The 18042-nt window shown below is 39.6% G+C and overlaps 1 protein-coding gene across 2 annotated transcripts in view; it reads left to right on the forward strand.

Moving 5' to 3' along the window:
- Positions 1 to 17807, forward strand: part of MRS2 (magnesium transporter MRS2) — a 35285-nt gene extending 17478 nt beyond the window's left edge. The window contains exons 6-12 of one of the 2 annotated variants that reach the window (XR_005384404.1): positions 1000 to 1130; positions 1577 to 1693; positions 3388 to 3540; positions 3792 to 3909; positions 13573 to 13670; positions 14948 to 15061; positions 15604 to 15625. Coding sequence is in view for 1 of the 2 variants with exons in the window: in XM_038584274.1 (XP_038440202.1) it covers positions 1000 to 1130; positions 1577 to 1693; positions 3388 to 3540; positions 3792 to 3909; positions 14948 to 15061; positions 15604 to 15714 (744 nt within the window). In the remaining variant the exon portion in view is untranslated. Of the gene's footprint in view, positions 1 to 999; positions 1131 to 1576; positions 1694 to 3387; positions 3541 to 3791; positions 3910 to 13572; positions 13671 to 14947; positions 15062 to 15603 lie in introns of both variants that reach the window. The other variant, XM_038584274.1, reaches the window with a different exon arrangement.
- Positions 17808 to 18042: the final 235 nt, after the last annotated feature.

The following is an 18042-nucleotide window of genomic DNA, read 5'->3' on the forward strand; positions in this document are numbered from 1 at the left end:
CTGTGCAGGAACCACCTGAATACAACAGTTAGTTCTAGGAGCATACTGACCAGAGTGGGCAAAGCCGGTAAAGTGGGTGAGGATGGAGTGAACCTGGGACCCTTCTCTTCTGTCTGCCCTGCTGTACCGAGGGAGTAGGAATTGGCTTCATTCGGTTCACTCGGTTTCATGAAGCAGGAGCACCCGCTAGTACCAGCCAAGTAGATGGGGACTACTTGGAGCACAGTTACTAAAGGGAAAAATGCAGGGGAGGGAAAGAAGAGAAGATGCAACCAGTGGTCAGTGACAGTCTGCATAGGCTGAATAAGCTCTTGGGCTCATGCTGAGACAAACAGTACATATTGGAATTGATGCCATGATTTGATTAATCACTGCTTCATTCTCTTAGGCTATTCACCAACAGGTATGGAAATATTTCAGTATTCTAACAACTGGTATAGCTGTATCAGTGTTTTCCTGCTGAATGTCTACCATGCCTGAATTTACTTGAATAACAAGTATACTTTCTTTTTTTTGAATAATAAGTATACTTTTGACTTGATGCCGATTTATTTCTTAAAGTCCCAAGTTATGTTTTGGTTTTCAGAAGAGGTTTTTTTTATATATAGAAATTTTGAACTATATTCTGTTTACAAAGAACATAGGTATTATTTACCAAATGTGAAGTATATATTTTAACCATGGAATGGCAGGTTTTATTTTAATTAATCAATCTTGCATTCTTTTCATAATAAATGTATGTGAGGCAAACTCTTATGAGAGTTAATGCCCTGTCAACCAAATGCAAGCCTGGCAACATTATGCAAGGTTATCTTTTAACCTGGTTGGTAGATCCAGTTTTTTAATCATCTGAAGTAGGCATTCCAGCAATGACCATGTTCTGAAACATTACCAGCCTTAGTTATTACAGACTTCTGTGTTTCATCAGAGGATCCACTGATCCTGAATATTCTAAAAAAGACTGTTTTGATTCTTATGAAAGGTCATGTTGTTATCTAGATCAGCTCTCTTCAGGGGAAACTCAGCATTCTGCAGCCCCTGATCCTTGAGACACTGGAAGCCTTAGTGGATCCCAGACATTCTTCTGTGGACAGAAGCAAACTCCACATCCTACTACAGAATGGCAAGAGGTAACTCTGGATGTTCACCAACTTGGGAGGTAGACACAAACATCTTAGACTTCTCTTTTAGCTGTTCTAACAGCTTAATGCATAGCATTAACTCAGATACAAAATAAATATGATTATTCCCTGTTTTAAAAATACCAATTAGTCTTACTAATGGTAATGACTTTCTCTTTGTGCCTTCAAAGTAGGAAAGTAGCCTCGGTGGGCACATAGACTAATGTTTATTGAAAAGCTATTATGCATGAAATGCTCTATCAGGGTCTTTATTTTTGGTATGGGAATTGATTTTGATATTTACTATGCACATGAACAATTTTTTTATAAGTCAGTGTTTACCATGAACATATAGGTGGATTTACTTGATAAGGTATTTTAAAAAGGTATTTTTCTTATAGGGAAATATGTTTATAAGTTTGTTATTGATCATTTCTATACAATTACTCTTATAGTCTGTCAGAGTTAGAAACCGATATTAAAATTTTCAAAGAGTCTGTTTTGGAGATCTTGGATGAAAAAGATTTGCTGGAAGAGCTCTGCCTAACAAAGTGGACTGACCCCCAAGTCTTGTAAGTATTATTATGTCATCATGCTATGTTGCCTGTTTGGTTAGGATCAGTCTTCTGTCTTCTTCAAGATGGTTTTTCTTGGAGAATGCAATATTTTCTCCAGACTAGAAAATACAGGCACTTTTTATCTCCAGTTGTTTTACTATTTCTGCATATGTATGGCCTCCAATTCAGTTTAATGAGGATATATTGTTTACTTTATACACAGCTGTATACACCCACTGTGCTGGGCTGTGATGAATATAAACACTGTGATGAATATAAACACTCCATTACCTTTATCTTCAAGGAACTGACCACCACAGTGTCACGACATCTACCTGAATAACTTAACCTAGGGAACACAGTGGAAGAGAGGGAAGGATACTCATGTGGGGACAGGGGTGGGGAGTGAAGGAAGGTAAGACACTGGCATATATTCTGTAACTTTGGTCTAATGTAAAAATGCTTATCTTCTAAAACTTTTCTCTCTTACGGAATTAGAAGTCGTTTACTCTTATGTGCACTCGATATTTAACTCAAGTTAAATATTTTTTAAGTATTCAAAATATTTCATTTTTGTTCTTTGTAGACAGTGTTAGAAATTAATGGAGACACCATTGTAATGTATATAGCTTTCACAATCTGTACATATTTTTTTAAGCATTTTGGGATATTCATTATTTAGATTCTATTCTGATAAGGAAAAATTAAGATTAAAGGACTATTATAGGGACATCTGGGTGGCTCAGCAGTTGAGTGCTGCCTTCAGCTCAGGGTGTGATCCCAGAGTTCCGGGATCAAGTCCCACATCGGGCTCCCTGCGAGGAGCCTGCTTCTCTCTGCCTATGTCTCTGCCTTCTCTTTGTGTCTCTCATGAGTCAATAAATAAAAATCTTTTTAAAAAATTTAAACTATTATATAGCTGATAGATATAGTAGTAGAAACTTTTTTTTAAAGGTTTATCTGTTTATTCATAAGAGACCCAGAGGGAGGCAGAGACATAGGCAGAGGGAGAAGCAGGCTCCTTGCAGGGAGCCCACTTTGGGACTTGATCCTGGAACTCCGGGATCACATCCTGAGCCAAAGGCAACACTCAAATGGTGAGCCACCCAGGCACCTCCAGTAGTAGAAACTTGAACACACTTGTAACTCTTGTTTACTTTGCCTATTAGGCCAATCTGTGTCTAATATACTTTATGATAATAAGTGTCTTTCACAGAGTACTACTTACTCTCCGTGGTACGGTGGTAGTGGGAATAAGGGACTCAAAGTGACTTTTGAGATCATTCAGGTACATTTTTTTTTCATATATGAAAATGATATTATGTTCCTACCTTGGAAAGGAAATGCTCTTTGTTTGTTTTTAGTTTTATTTTATCTTATTTTCACCAATTTGCCCTCATTCACCAGCATTTACCAATCTGGGTTTTACTGTAAACTGTAAACTCATGCACCTGTGCATGAGAATCCCTTTACTTGGGGCTACTGAATACAGTAAACCCAACTAGCCTGTACCCTCAACTTACTCTTTTTAGTGTTGAGGATCACTTGACAAAGCCACGCACTGATTGGCCTCAATCACAATGATAGAAAAGACAGGCCACTTTTTTCATTAGTAGTTGAATACTATAAACAGATTCAGAAAGCTTTTCGTACTAAATGTATGATGATGCATTGGGAGTATGTTAATTATATTAACTCTTTAATTGAAGTGAAAAGAGCAGTGCTGGAATTGACCATGCAGAAGAGATGGAATTGCTCTTGGAAAACTATTACCGATTAGCTGACGATCTTTCCAATGCAACACGGGAACTCAGGGTACTGATTGATGATTCACAAAGCATTATATTCATCAATCTGGACAGGTAAGAAAGCATTCTATTGAACAATCAGTAAATATATTATTTTAAAATAATTCTAAAGTGATAAAAACTTTGAAGGAACTCTCATTTTGGAAGGAGTTATACCATCATTATCACCTGTAAATGCAACATGGAAGTATGTCCTTTTTTAAAGGTGTAGATTTAATCTTTGGGGTCTTTAATAGATTATTTGGTGAATTTGTTGTGTACAGTTAGTGGGCCCTTCTGATCTGAGTAGATGTTCTCCTCTCCAGCCACCGTAACGTGATGATGAGATTGAATCTACAGTTGACCATGGGAACCTTCTCTCTTTCTCTCTTTGGACTAATGGGAGTTGCTTTTGGAATGAATTTGGAATCTTCCCTTGAAGAGGTGAGACTATTATTTCAATAATCTAGGGATTATTTTTTTGTTTTGAAGATCATTTTTTTAATCTTTTTTTTTTAAGATTTATTTATTTGTTCATGATAGAGAGAGAGAGAGAGAGAGACAGGCAGAGGGAGAAGCAGGCTCCATGCCGGGAGCCTGACGCGGGACTTGATCCCAGGTCTCCAGGATCAAGCCCTGGGCCTAAGGCAAGTGCTAAACTGCTGAGCCACCCAGGGATCCCAAAGATCATTTTTTTAAAATGGATTTTAAGAGGCACCTGGCTGGCTCAGTCAGTAGAGCATGCAACTCTTGATCTTGGGATTGTGGGTCTGAGCCCCATGTTGAGAATAGAGATTATTTAAAAATAAAATCTTCTAAAAAATGGATTTTAAAAGGAGTTTTAACCTGTATACACCCTTAGTGAATTAAAATGTATACTCTAATTTACTCAAAATTCAAGCAGTATTTTTAGACCCTGTTGTAACATAAATAGAACTGTAGCTGTGGTTGACTCACATTTCTCAAAAAATGAGGCCATGCGTGGGAAAGTTTGACAAGACAGTATTACACTGTGAAGCAGTGGTCTTGCAGGATCATACTGTGTGGCTGTGGTGATGCAGGATTGGACTTTGAGGCATGCTCGGGCAGAATGGCACCAAAAGGCACTGATAATGCAGGATCACACCATGAGATGGTGCTTATGCAGAATCATGCAATGAGGTGGTGGTAAGCAGAATTTCACTGTGAGGCCATGCTAATGAAGAACTCTTTTTTCTAATTCTCATGTGCCAGGCATTGGTAGTTTACTTCCTTTATTTGGTTCAGTGAGAACAGAGCTCTGAGATGGATGTGTTATCCCTACTTTATAGATGAGAAAATAGGCTCAGGAAACTGAAGTGATTTACTCAGGGGCACAGTGCTATAAAATCACAGTTGTGATCTGAGCCCAAGACTTACACTCTACATTTTGCTGCTTTTTCACTTTAATATAATATAAGCTGCCAGAGTTCTTAATGTCACCAAAGCCTGGTTTTTCAGAAAATATTTTACTATAGAATTTCTAGAAAAAAGGGCAGCCCAGGTGGCTCAGTGGTTTAGCTCTGCCTTCAGCCCAGGGTATGATCCTGGAGACCCGGGATCAAGTACCACATCGGGCTCCCTGCATGGAGCCTGCTTCTCCCTCTGCCTATGTCTCTGCCTCTCTCTCTCTCTCTCTCTCTCTCTGTCTCTCATGAATAAATAAATAAAATCTTAAAAAAAAGAAAATAATATGTATTCAACACACTCTGGCTCTGTGTCCTTATTAATCTTTTTCCTTAATTTTATTTAAATTAATTAACATAGTGTATTACTAGTTTCAGAGGTAGAGGTCAATGATCATCAGTTGCATAGAATACCCAGTGCTCATCATATCACGCACCCTCCTTCATGCCCATCACCCAGTTACCCCATCCCTCCAGCTACCCTTAGTTTGTTTCCTAGAGTTAAGTCTCTTATGCTTCGTCTCCCTCTCTGATTTTGTCTTATTTTATTTTTCCCTCCCTTCCCCTATGATCCTGCTTTGTTTCTGAAATTCCACATATGAGATCATACAGTATTTGTCTTTCTCTGACTGACTTCACTAAGCATAATACCCCCTCTAGTTCCATCCATGTTGTTGCAAATGGCAAGATATCTTTTTGTTGGCTGAGGAATATTCCATTGTGTGTGTGTGTATGTGTGTGTGTGTGTGTGTGTGTGTACACACACATACCACATCTTCTTTATGTATTCATCTGTCGATTGTGTCCTCATTAATCTAAAAGATCTGTTCTCTGTCTCTTTGGCTGTCATCCTACTTGAACCCATGTTGTCTCTTATTAGGATCACTCTTCACTTCTGAAAAGTGATCTGTAAAAGAAGCTGATCTTGATGGTCACTCTTCTGTTAAATATTCAGTGGTGTTAAATATTCAGATGTGTGCCGACATCTCCATGCTGAAGTCAGCTGTCTTGCTCTTGCTATAGGTGTTGCATCAGTATTTCTTCACAGGTATGCTTCCTCCTGACAGCCCCCTAAGCTCCCACCTCCTCTGCCTGGATAGCTTCTGCTTACCTCTCACATCTCAACTTGTGTGCTGCTTCCAAGGAGAATCTTGACGGTGTTAGTCATTTTAATGCTCTTTATGATATACGTAAAAGAAAAATAAATGCAGTGCATTCATTTATCTTATAAACAGTTTTTTGTGTGTGTTTCTGCTATATACTGTGCACTGCTTTCAGCCCTGGGGAAATAGCAGTGAGTCCCTGCCCTCGTGGAGGTTATGTGATTGTAGAGAGCAAACATACTTACAATATGTTAGGTGGCAAGTGCCATGAAGAAAAAGCACAGTGAAAAAACAGAGAATGTTCACAGGAGGTGAGATTAAGAGCATTTTAGAGATAGGGTGGTTAAGGAATGTCTTTCTGAGGAGATGACACTAGGAAGTGGGAAGGTCTGGGGGGAAAGTGTTCTAAGCCAAGGGAATACACACATAATTACTGGAGTGAATGGGAATGGACTGTGCTTGTTCAAGAAGCAGCAAGGCTGGGGGAAGTAGGAGAGTGAGTCAGGAGGAGAGGTAGGAAACAAGGGCAGAGGGCAGACAAGTGGGAGATGAATTTGTAGAGCCTAATAAGGGTTTGGATTTATTTTAAGTGTGCTGGGCATCTGTTAGGAGGCTGTTAAGCCTAAATGTAAATTATTAAGTTCAGAAGTAACCAAAAATTTTGTGCCATGTAGACCAACCCTGGAAATTCTCCGAAGATAACTTCTAAAGACCTTTGTAGATTCTGTACCGTGTGGCTACAGAACCCCTTTATACAAGTTCCTGTCATTCTCTTAGATCATTTTTGTTAGGAATCATATTTTTGTATGTACTTTTTTTTTTTTTTTTAAAGATTTTATTTACTCATTCATGATAGGGGGATCGGGGGCAGAGACACAGGTAGAGGGAGAAGCAGGCTCCATGCCAGGAGCCCGACGCAGGACTCGATCCCGGACTCCAGGATCACGCCCCGGGCCAAAGGCAGGCGCAGAACCACTGAGCCACCCAGGAATCCCCTTGTATGTACTTTCTACAGGCTAACTTTTTTTTTTTTTCATTTTATACCTAAATATTTTCTCACTAAATGCGTATTTCTTTTTAAAAAGGACTTTTAGAAATTCCTCTCTGATACTGGCGGAATATGCAGTCCTAGGTGTAGAGCAACCCAGTTATAATGAGATGTAAGTGGTTCATGGTCAGTGGTCAGCTGTGTGCTCAGTATGGGGTGATTGGCTCCCTTAGAACAAGATTCCAGTCAGGGTTTCATCAGTTACAAATTACATGTCTAGGTTACCTGAAAAGGAGCTCAGGCATGTTTATTAAATCCACAGATGTCAAAGTCTCTGCTTCTCTGTAGACAGGGTTAGTATTGGCAATGGTCAGCCTAGGATAGGAAAAACTTTTTTTTTCTTTTTTTTTTAGATTTTTATTTATTCATGAGAGATATAGAATGAGAGACATAGGCAGAGGGAGAAGCAGGCTCCCTGTGGGGAGTCTGATGTGGGACTGGATCTCAGGATCCCAGGATCCCGAGATCATAATCTGAGCCAAAGGCAGATGCTCAACCACTATGCTACCCAGGCGTCCCAGTTTTTACTTTTTAAGATATTTTCAGGCTGTTCTAAGAATAGTCAAAAGAATGGCCATAGAGGCTTGGAGCAAATTCTTTAAACACCAACATTGTATCACATTCCCTCTCTCCTTCTATATTTATCTACAGCCTTTTTTTCCTAAAACCACGTGAGAGTAAGCAACAGATGTGATGCCCCTTTACCTCTAAAGATTTCAGTATATGCTTCTTAAAAACATGGACATTCTTATACCTAACCGCAGTGCAGATGTCAAAATCGGGAAGCTGACATTGAAACAGTGCTGAAGGGTCTGTGGACCTTATTCATGAGAGACTGGGGGGGGGAGGGGCAGAGACACAGGCAGAGGGAGAAACGGGCTCCATGCAGGGAGCCCAATGCGGGACCTGATCCCAGGTCTCCAGGATCAGGCCCTGGGCCGAAGGCGGCGCTAAACTGCTGACCACCTGGGCTACCCTCTTCATATCCTTTTAATAGGTTCTGCCTATGCCTTATGTCCGTATGTTCTTTTGTTGAGTCCCATCAGGAGGCATGTGACGTTTGTCTTTCCTCTCACTGGTGAAAACAACTTTGATCATTAGGTTAAGGTACTGTCTGCCAACTTTCTCTCCTATAAAGTTACTCTGTTTCTCTGTGGAACAAAGCATCTTGTAGGAAGATACTTTGAGACTGTGTAAAAAATCCTGTTATTCATTAAATTTTCACCTTCTAGTTTTCACATGCCTCAGTTGATCCAAAATTAATTCATGCCTGTATCAAATATTACTGTGATAGTTACCAAATGGTGATTTTCTTTTTTAAGTTTTTATTTTAATTCCAGTAATTACAGTGTTCTATTAGTTTCAGGTCTACAATATAGTGATTCAACACTTCCATCCACCACTTGATGTCCTCCTTATTCCCCACCTATTTCCCCCACACCCCATCCACCTCTCCTCTGGTAACCATTAGGGCATATTCTGTGTAGTTAAGAGTATGTTTCTTGGTTTGTCTCCTCTTTTTTCCATTTGCTTGTTTTCTTTCTTAAATGCCATTTATCGGGACACCTGGGTGGCTCAGCAGTTGAGCGTCTGCCTTTGGCTCAGGGTGTGATCCTGGAGTTCCAGGATCCAGTCCCACATCAGGCTCCCTGCATGGAGCCTGCTTCTCCCTCTGCCTGTGTCTCTGCCTCTCTCTGTTTCTCTCATGAATAAATAAATAAAATTTTTTAAAAATTCCATTTATGAGTGAAATCATATGGTATTTGTCTTTCTCTGTTTCACTTAGCATAATACCCTGGCTAACATCCATGTCTTGGCAAGTGGCAAGATTTTCATTCTTTTTTATGGATGAGTAATATTCCGTTGTATTTTGTGTATTTACACACACACACCGTTTTTTAATTCATTCATCAATGGACACTTGGGTTGTTTCCGCATCTTGGCTATTATACATAATGCTGCTGTAAATATAAACACAGGGGTGCATATATCCCTTTTGAATTACTGTGTTTGTATTCTCTGGGTAGGTACCCAGAAGAGTGCTTGATGATAAGGTGGTTCTATTTTTACCTTTTTTTTTTTTTTTTTAATATTTTATTTGTTTATTCATGAGAGACAGAGAAAGAGAGGCAGAACACAGACAAAGGGAGAAGCAGGCTCCATGCAGGGAGCCTGATGTGGGACTCGATCCCGGGTCTCCAGGATCACGCCCTGGGCTGAAGGCAGCGCTAAACTGCTGAGCCACCCAGGCTGCTCTATTTTTACCTTTTTGAGGAACCTCCGAACTGTTTTCCACGGTGGCCACACCAGATTGCGTTCCCACCAACAGTGCAGGAGGGTTCCTTTTTCTCCGCATCCTCAACAATACCTGTTGTTTCTTGTGCTGTTGGTTTTAGCCATTTTGATCAGTATGAAATGATACCTAATTATAGTTTTGATTTGCATTTCACTGATGATAGGTGATGATGAGCATCTTTTCATGAACCTGTTAGCCATCTGGGTATCTTCATTGTAGAAATGTCTGTTCCAGTCTTATTTTCTAATTAGATTATTGGGGTTTGGGGTGTTATTTTAGTTCTTCATATATTTTGGATACTAGCTCTTTTATCAAGTATATCATTTGCAAATATCCTCTCCCAATCTATAGGCTGCCTTTTAGTTTTGCTGATTGTTTCCTGTGCTGTGCAGAAGCTTTTTATTTTGATGTAGTCCCAATAGTTTAGTTTTGCTTTTGTTTCCCTTCCTCAGGAGACATATCTTGAAAGAAGTTGGTATGGCCAGTGTCAAAGAAGTTACTGCCTGTGCTCCTCTCTAGGATTTTTGTGATTCCAGGTCTCACATTTAGGTCTTTAATCCATTTTGAATTTATTTCTGTATATGGTGTAAGAAAGTGGTCCAGTGTCATTCTTTTGGATGAGGCTGTTCAGTTATCCCAAACCATTTGCTGAAGAGAGTATTTTTCCCGTTGGATATTATTTCCTCTTTTGTTGAAGATGACCTTTGTCAACTGACCATATAATTGTGGGTTTATTTCTGGATTCTCTCTTCTGTTTCATTGATCTTTGTGTCTGTTTTTGTATCAGTACCATACTGTCTTGATGATTACAGCTTTGTAATATAACTTGAAGTCCAGAATTGAGATTCTTCCAGCTTTGGTTTTTCTTTTTTGACATTCCTTTGGCTATTTGGGGTCTTTGTGGTTCCATAAAAATTTTGGATTATTTGTTCTAATTCTGAATAATGCTGTTGGTATTTTGATAGGGTTTGCATGAAATCTGTAGATTGCTTTGGGTAGTTATAGACATTTTAACAGTATTCTTCCAACCCATGAGCATAAAACGTCTTTCCATTTCTTTGTGTTGTCTTCAGTTTCTTTCATCAGTATAGTTTTCAGAGTACGGGTCTTTATCACCTTTTTGGTTATGTTTATTCCTAAGTATCTTCTTATTTGGGGTGCAATTGTAAATGGGATTGTTTTCTTAGTTTCTCTTCTGCTTCATCATTGGTGTATAAAAATAGAACAGATTTCTGTACATTGATTTTGTATCCTGCAACTTTACTAATTCTTCTATCAGTTCTAGCAGTTTTTTGGTGTAGTCTTTAGGGTTTTCTATATATAGTATCATGTCATTTGCAAATAGTGAAAATTTTACTTTTTCCTTGCCAATTTGGATGCCTTTATTTCTTTTTGTTGTCTAATTGCTGTACTTCCAGTACTGTGTTGAATAGAAGTGATGAAAGTGGACATCCTTGTCCTATTCCTGATCTTAGGGGAAAAGCTTAGTTTTTTTTTTTTTTTTTTTAAGCTTAGTATTTTGAGTATGAGGTTTGCTGTGGGTTTTTCATATGTAGCCTTTATTACATTGAGGTATTTTCCCTCTAAACCTACTTCGTGGAGGGTTTTTTATAGTGAATCATTGTATTTTATTGAATGCTTTTTATGCATCTGTTGAAATGATCATAAGGTTTTTATCCTTTCCTCTTGTTATGGTATATCATGTTGGTTGATTTACATATACAGAACCACCTTGGCAACCCAGAAATAAATCCCACTTGATTGTGGTGAATGATTATTTTAATGTATTGTTGGATTTTGTTTGCTAGTATTTTATTGAGGTTTTTGCATCTGTGTTCATCAGAGATTCTGGTCTGTAGTTCTCTTTTTTATAGTGTCTTTGTCTGGTTTGGATGTCAGGGTAATGCTGGCCTCACAGAATGAATTTGGGAGGTTGTTTTTTTTTTTTGTTTTTTTTTTAAGATTTATTTATTTATTCAGTCAGAGAGAGCGAGAGAGAGGCAGAGACCCAGGCAGAGGGAGAAGCAGGCATCATACAGAGAGCCCAGAGAGCCTGACGTGGGACTTGATCTAGGGTCTCCAGGCTCACGCCCTGGGCTGCAGGCAGCGCTAAACCGCTGCACCACCAGGCTGCCCTCTTTTTCTCTTTTTGATGAGTCTGGTAAAGGTATATCAGTCGTGTTGATCTTTTCAAATAACTAGCTCCTGGTTTCACTGATGTGTTCTACTTTTTTAGTTTTTATTTTATTTCAAATATTCTTTCCTTCTGATTTTTTGGTTTTGTTTGTTTTTCTAGCTCCTTTAGGCATAAGGTTACATTGTTTGAGATTTTTCTTGCTTCTTGAAGTAGGCCTGTATTGCTATGAACTTTCCTCTTAGGACTGGTGTTGCTGCATCCCAAAGATTTTTGGATCATTGGTTTTTCATTTTCCTTTGTGTTCCTGTAATTTTATTTCCTCTGTGATTTCTTGGTTGACCCTTTTGTTGTTTAGTGGCATGTTATTTAACTGCCATGTATTTATGTTTGTTCCAGGTTTTTTCTTTTAGTTTTGTAGCATTGTGATCAGAAAAGATAGATGGTATGACTTAATTCTTTTTTAATTTGTTGAGGCCTATTTTGTGGCCTGATATGTGATCTCTTCTGGAGAATGTTCCATGTGCACTTGAAAAGGATGTATGCTGCTGTTGTAGGACGGAATACTCTGAATGTATCTGTTAGATCCATCTGGTCCAGTGTGTCATTCAGAGCCACTGTTTCCTTGTTGCTTCTCTGTTTGGGTGATCTGTCCATTGATGTAAGTGCGATGTTAAAGTCCCCTGCTATTCTTGCATTACTATTGTACTTCCTTTATGTTTGTTATTAGCTGCTTTATGTATTTGGGTGCTCCCTTGTTGGGTGCAGAAATATTTACAATTGTTATATCTTCTTGTTAGATTGTCCCTTTTTTTATTTATTTTATTTATTTATTTATGATAGTCACACAGGGGGAGAGAGAGAGAGAGGCAGAGACACAGGCAGAGGGAGAAGCAGGCTCCATGCACCGGGAACCCGATGTGGGACCCGATCCCAGGTCTCCAGGCTCGCGCCCTGGGCCAAAGGCAGGCGCCAAACCGCTGCGCCACCCAGGGATCCCTAGATTGTCCCTTTTATGATTATATAGTGTTCTTCTTTGCTTCTTGTTACAGTCTTTGTTTTAAAGTCTGCCCCCCCCCCCCCGCCCCCGATATAAGTATTTCTGTTCTGGCTTTCCTTTCACATCCATGTACATGAGAAACGCTTCTCCATCCTCTCCCCTTCCATCTGCAGGTGTCATTCTAAGTCTGAAATGCACCTCTTGTAGGCAGCACACATATGGGTGTTGTTTTTTTAATCCATTCTATCACCCTCTGTCTTTTGATTGGAGCATTTGGTCCACTTACATTCAGAGTAATTATTGATTTATGTGTACTTGTTGCCATTTGTTACTTGTTTACTGGGTTGTGTAGTGCTTCTGTGTTCTTTTTCCCTTGTTCTCCTCTCATGATCAGCTGGCTGGCTGTGGTGATAGACTTGGGTTCCTTTCTTTTTATTGTTTGCATATCTATGGCTGGTGGATTTGTGGTTACCACCGGTGGATATAGAACATCTTCTGCAGGTAGCCGTCTGTATTAAGCTGATGGTTGCCTAAGTTGAACCCTTTCTTTACTCCTCTCCCCTCCATATTTTAGGGATATGATGTCACACTTTACATCCTTTTATTTACTATATCCTTTGACTGATTTCTACTTATTTCTTAGACTTATTACTACTGCTTTTGTGTTTCCTACATTTCATACTCTCATCACTTATGGTCTTTCATTTCCACTCTAAATGTGGAATAGCCCCTACAGGTCCTTTCTTCCTAGAGGAATCCCCCAAGATCTCGGTCTCTCCAGGACACTCTCAGAGCTGAGTGAACAACTCACCTGCTGTATGCCCCAGACGGTCTTCAGACTGCTGCTTCTGTGCTTCATCTTCCCAGGCTGTTCTTTGTGTTGTCTCTTTAATGGTAGGGATTCGGTTTCCTCTCACCCTCTCAGCTCTCTTAAAGTTGAGCCTGCTGATTTTTAAAATCCCAGGTTTTAAGTCCTGTTGATTGTAAGAACTCACAGAATTCAGCCCCTTTGGTTTTCAGAGCCAAATGTTATGGGGATTCATCTTCCCGTGCAGGTTCCCCAGCATGATAGTCTGATACTCTCCCTTCTCTGTTTTGGCAGGCTCCTCCCTCTCATGGACAGCTCCACAGAACCTAGTGTTCTCATCTGGAGGTTTCATTTAGCTCCCCACCGTGGCTCTGCACTTCCTTCCCTCTCTGGTATGGCTTCCTCTCCCATTTCCTTGTGGAGTTTGTTCTGCCAGTCGTCAGGCCATTTTCTGGGTTATTTACACTAATGTGTTATCTAGTTGTACCTGTGATATGAGGCAAGCTTTGGGTCCTCCTGCTATGCCATCTTCCCATAATTTCTTCACATATCTGGAATTTGGAGCTTGGTTGGAACTTACCTCTCTAGTTCATCACATTTTGGCATTCCCAGATTTTTATTCATAGGTGAATTATAGAACCAGTCTATAGCAAAGAAGGTAGTAATCTGTTCTAAATCTCATTTAAATATAATTTTTACTTAATAAACTAGGGCCCTCTTTTCGGATAACTGGAAATGCGTTCCCTGAAAAACAGTTAACTCATGTTAGCACTTGTCTTCCTGATACATATGTCTAAATTCATGTTCCAAAGCAATGGGTTTCTCTTTCATAGAGGGTATGCACTTGCACTGGGGAGAACTAATCATTGGGTAACGGGACTGCCTTGGGGCAGGGGAGTTCTCACTGGAGGTAACCAAGCTGTGGCTAAGGGCCAGCTAGTGGCATAGCTGTAGATGAAGTCCCTTTCTGTGGGAGAGGAAACGTAATGTGTGTGGTTGTATACACTGATGCATGAACCTTGTACTTTACACTGCCAAAATGGTACGAGTGTGAAAATGACAGGGAAATGTTTACTGTAAACCAGAGATTCCCAAACTTTCTTGGTTCATGATGTTTAGTGTCTAGTGTCTTAGTAATTTTTTCATAGGATTACTAAACCCGAAGTTTCTTTTGTTACATTGTAGTTCTATGATATTACCTAACAAGTTGTTTATGAAGTAGCTAGGTCTGTTTTGCTGATGTCACTGTGTTTTCCTTGAAAACTTAAAATATTCAGAGGTTTTGTGATACCTAGGACACCTTACCTCATGGCTTGGGAATCACCGCTTTAAGCAAAAAATGTAAATCAAGTTGTATGTCCTATATGATTATAGCTATTCACATTTGTGTACATGTAGACACAGACTGGGAGGAAACAAAAAGTAGTTCTGTTTGGCCTACAGATGATTTTAAAATACTTAAACCCTTTTATATCATGTTTCCCTTCTAATTTATTTTCTGATTCTTGGTCTCTGGTGCTTTAAAGCCTTGTTCTTCATTCCTTTCTGTAGGAGAAAGCTGTACAAATAACCAAAGGCTTCTTTTAAGCTCTGGGGCAGTAATAATTTGGGGAATTTTGCTGCTAAGGAAACTTTTTGTAATTGAAATGAACTCTGATTTCTCTTTTAGGACCATAGAGTGTTTTGGCTGATTACAGGAATTATGTTTATGGGAAGTGGCCTCATCTGGAGGCGTTTGCTGTCATTCCTGGGACGACAACTAGAAGCTCCTTTGCCTCCCGTGGTATGAAGGGTGTGGTTTGCAGCAGCATTGCTGAGGGACGACATCCAGGTTCTGAAGGCACACTGCCTAGGCTTGCATTGTCAGCTTTGTGACCCTGAGCAAGTTCTTGAATTGCTCTAAGCATCCCTCAGTTTCCCCATCTGTCAGTTAAGTCAGAAGCACTTGTTTCATCGTGTTAACAGGAGAATTATGTAGGAGCTGTGAAGCGCAGTGCCTGGCACATACACAGGACAGTCTTCAGTGCAGAATACCTAGCTCTTCTTTGAGCATTCTGCATTTACACAGATACTGGCAGTTCTGCTGCAGGCCTTGTCATGACCCAGACTGAAGTGTGGAGAACCTAGTGTTCTCATTAAGAAAAGATGTAAAGTTGATCCTTTTTCTTACCTTTCTACTTGTAATTTACAGCAGGAATGAATACTTAGGATATGGATTCAGGCTTGTAGTCCTCCCCTCATCTGGTAGTGAGTGACCTCTCATTTTACTAGTGGCGTTTCTTTTAAGACACAAACTAAAATGGTTAATTTTCATGCTTTATTTAGATGGCTTCTTTACCCAAAAAGTCCCTTCAGACAGACAGAAGGATGGAAATGAAGCACAGCATCCGGCTGGATGGACTCGGATCAGGAAGGAGTATCCTAACAAACCGTTAACGACATCAACCCTGTAGAGACTGGGTTCTTTTTCATGGTAGTCATGGGAAACTTCTGGTACTCTCATTATTTTCTTTTATAGAGACAGGACTTGAAAAAAATCACTTAAATTATAATGTCTGGTGATGAAGATCTCCTGGCACTCACAATGCTAGAACTTAACTGCATTTTCAAAATTGAGTAAGGAAGGCAAAGTACATGTTCTCTAAAAAGCCAAAATTCTATTTCCCACAACCTTAAAATGCTGCTTTCATACACATGATGTGAGAGTAGATGTTGTATAGATTTCCTGATGTATACATATCAAGAAAAGTGTGGTTTTCCTGCCAAGCGAAGCCTGAAAACTTGACAGGCTCACAGTGACATCAGGCAGCAGGAGTTCTTAGTAAGGGGATCATGTTCTTGGGACCTTCCTGACTCTCAGGAGCCTGGAAAGGTAGGAAAATACATACTAACCTTAAACTCTGAAAGTTTGTGCTTTAAATCCATCTTTAACATACTTTATATTATTGTATTTGTCCCCTTTTCATATAAGGCAGATAACAAGGAAGTGATTTAATATCAGCTTAAATGGATTCCATTTAATTAAGATTTTTGCTTCCTTGACACATAAAACTATTTTTCTTTGCTTGGCTATAATGGAAGCCTTTGGAAGTAATGTTGAAAGAAACTGTTTCCATTCTGTTACTGTCTTCTAGCTCTGTGGTCATTCCCTGATTTAGAGTAGATAGAGGTGTCCCTCAACCACTCCTCACCCACCAAAGAAGGTATATGTAGCCCAGTTAATCTATATGCCTATACCTTAGAGCTTGACAGATGGGCCTCCTGACACCAGAAAGTAGATAAACTTCAGAGTGTCCAGAGCAGCTCTTAAACTATAGTATAATAGTAGTAAAACAGTAGATGTGTTGATAATGTTGGGGTTACCTAATACTACAACAGGATGTCATATGAAGAAGTTGAGTCCATTTACTGAGTGGTTTGATGATGGGAATAAAACTGCTATTCCAGTAGCTGATTATAGAAAGAAAACAGATGGAGTTGTAAGTGGTTTTCCTCACTCCTGTGTGTGCTTATAAGAAGCCACTAGAAGCTGGCAGATACAAAGGCACCAGCTGGGTTGGTCTCAGCACTGAGTGGCCCACCTGGCACCTCCCCGTGGGTCAGGGGCACCCGTAGTGTGGGTGTTGGACTTGGATGTACATAACACTCTAGCATCATGAATGTGTGTGATGATTTTCATAATCCTTGGGATACTCTTGGTCGCACCTCAGCACTGCTGCTGTTTTTGATCTTAGGATCTTATTCATCACTGTACATAGGTTATAAGTATCAGCTGTGACATGGGAAGAACTGAAAGCCCAGTTGAGACACAGAATAGAGTTTTGGCCTTTTTCCTTTTGGTGTGACTTAGTTTGTGGACTTGGGTAAAAATTTTTTTTCAGGAGTCATGTCTCTTTAATAAAGGGAAAAGCAACTACCTCTTAAGTCTGATGAAGAGTAAGTTACTGATGGTTTATAAAGTTCTTGAAGGTAGTTAGATCAAGTAGGATTTCAAAATGTCAAATGTCAACTAGCTCTGGTTTGCTGACGGCAGGATGCTTCTTGTATTAAATAAGTGAATCATTTTAATTCCAAATTTAAAATCACTTGAAGCACAAGTGTTTGGTTATGTAAATGAACGAGCAGTCTTACCTCCGTTTAACAAGGTCAAGGAATGATATTCTTAATGGACTGTTTTTGGAAGCCTAAGGAAATGGAGCAGAAGATAGCATCTGAAAGTGACGTTTACTAAATACTTTATTCTTGATAAACAGACTGAGAAATCTCAGGAGTTGTATACAGCTTTATTTTTGAAGTCACAGTATTTAACACACTTTAATCTCAGGATTGAGTTTCATTACTTTAGTGTAATACCTGTGGTGGTGATCTACTGGATGGTGAGTGGATGGGGCATAGGGCTGGGGTTCAAAGGCATAGAAACACTCTTGTCTTGCAGCAAGTTGTTACATTTGCAGGTAATATAAAAACAAATCGCACATATGTAGATGTGTTTTGATATCTTGAAATAAAGGTAATGGAGTTATTAAATAGTTCAGATTTGTGTTAATGAGAGATTAAAACTCTACAAGGTATTTCCATTGTTTTTTTTTTTTTTTTTTTATTTATTTATTTATTTATGATAGTCAGAGAGAGAGAGAGAGGCAGAGACACAGGCAGAGGGAGAAAGAAGCAGGCTCCATGCACCGGGAGCCCGACGTGGGATTCGATCCCGGGTCTCCAGGATCGTGCCCTGGGCCAAAGGCAGGCGCCAAACCACTGTGCCAC

This window comes from Canis lupus, chromosome 35 (assembly GCF_011100685.1).
Source record: "Canis lupus familiaris isolate Mischka breed German Shepherd chromosome 35, alternate assembly UU_Cfam_GSD_1.0, whole genome shotgun sequence".
NCBI classification, from domain to species: Eukaryota; Metazoa; Chordata; class Mammalia; order Carnivora; family Canidae; genus Canis; species Canis lupus.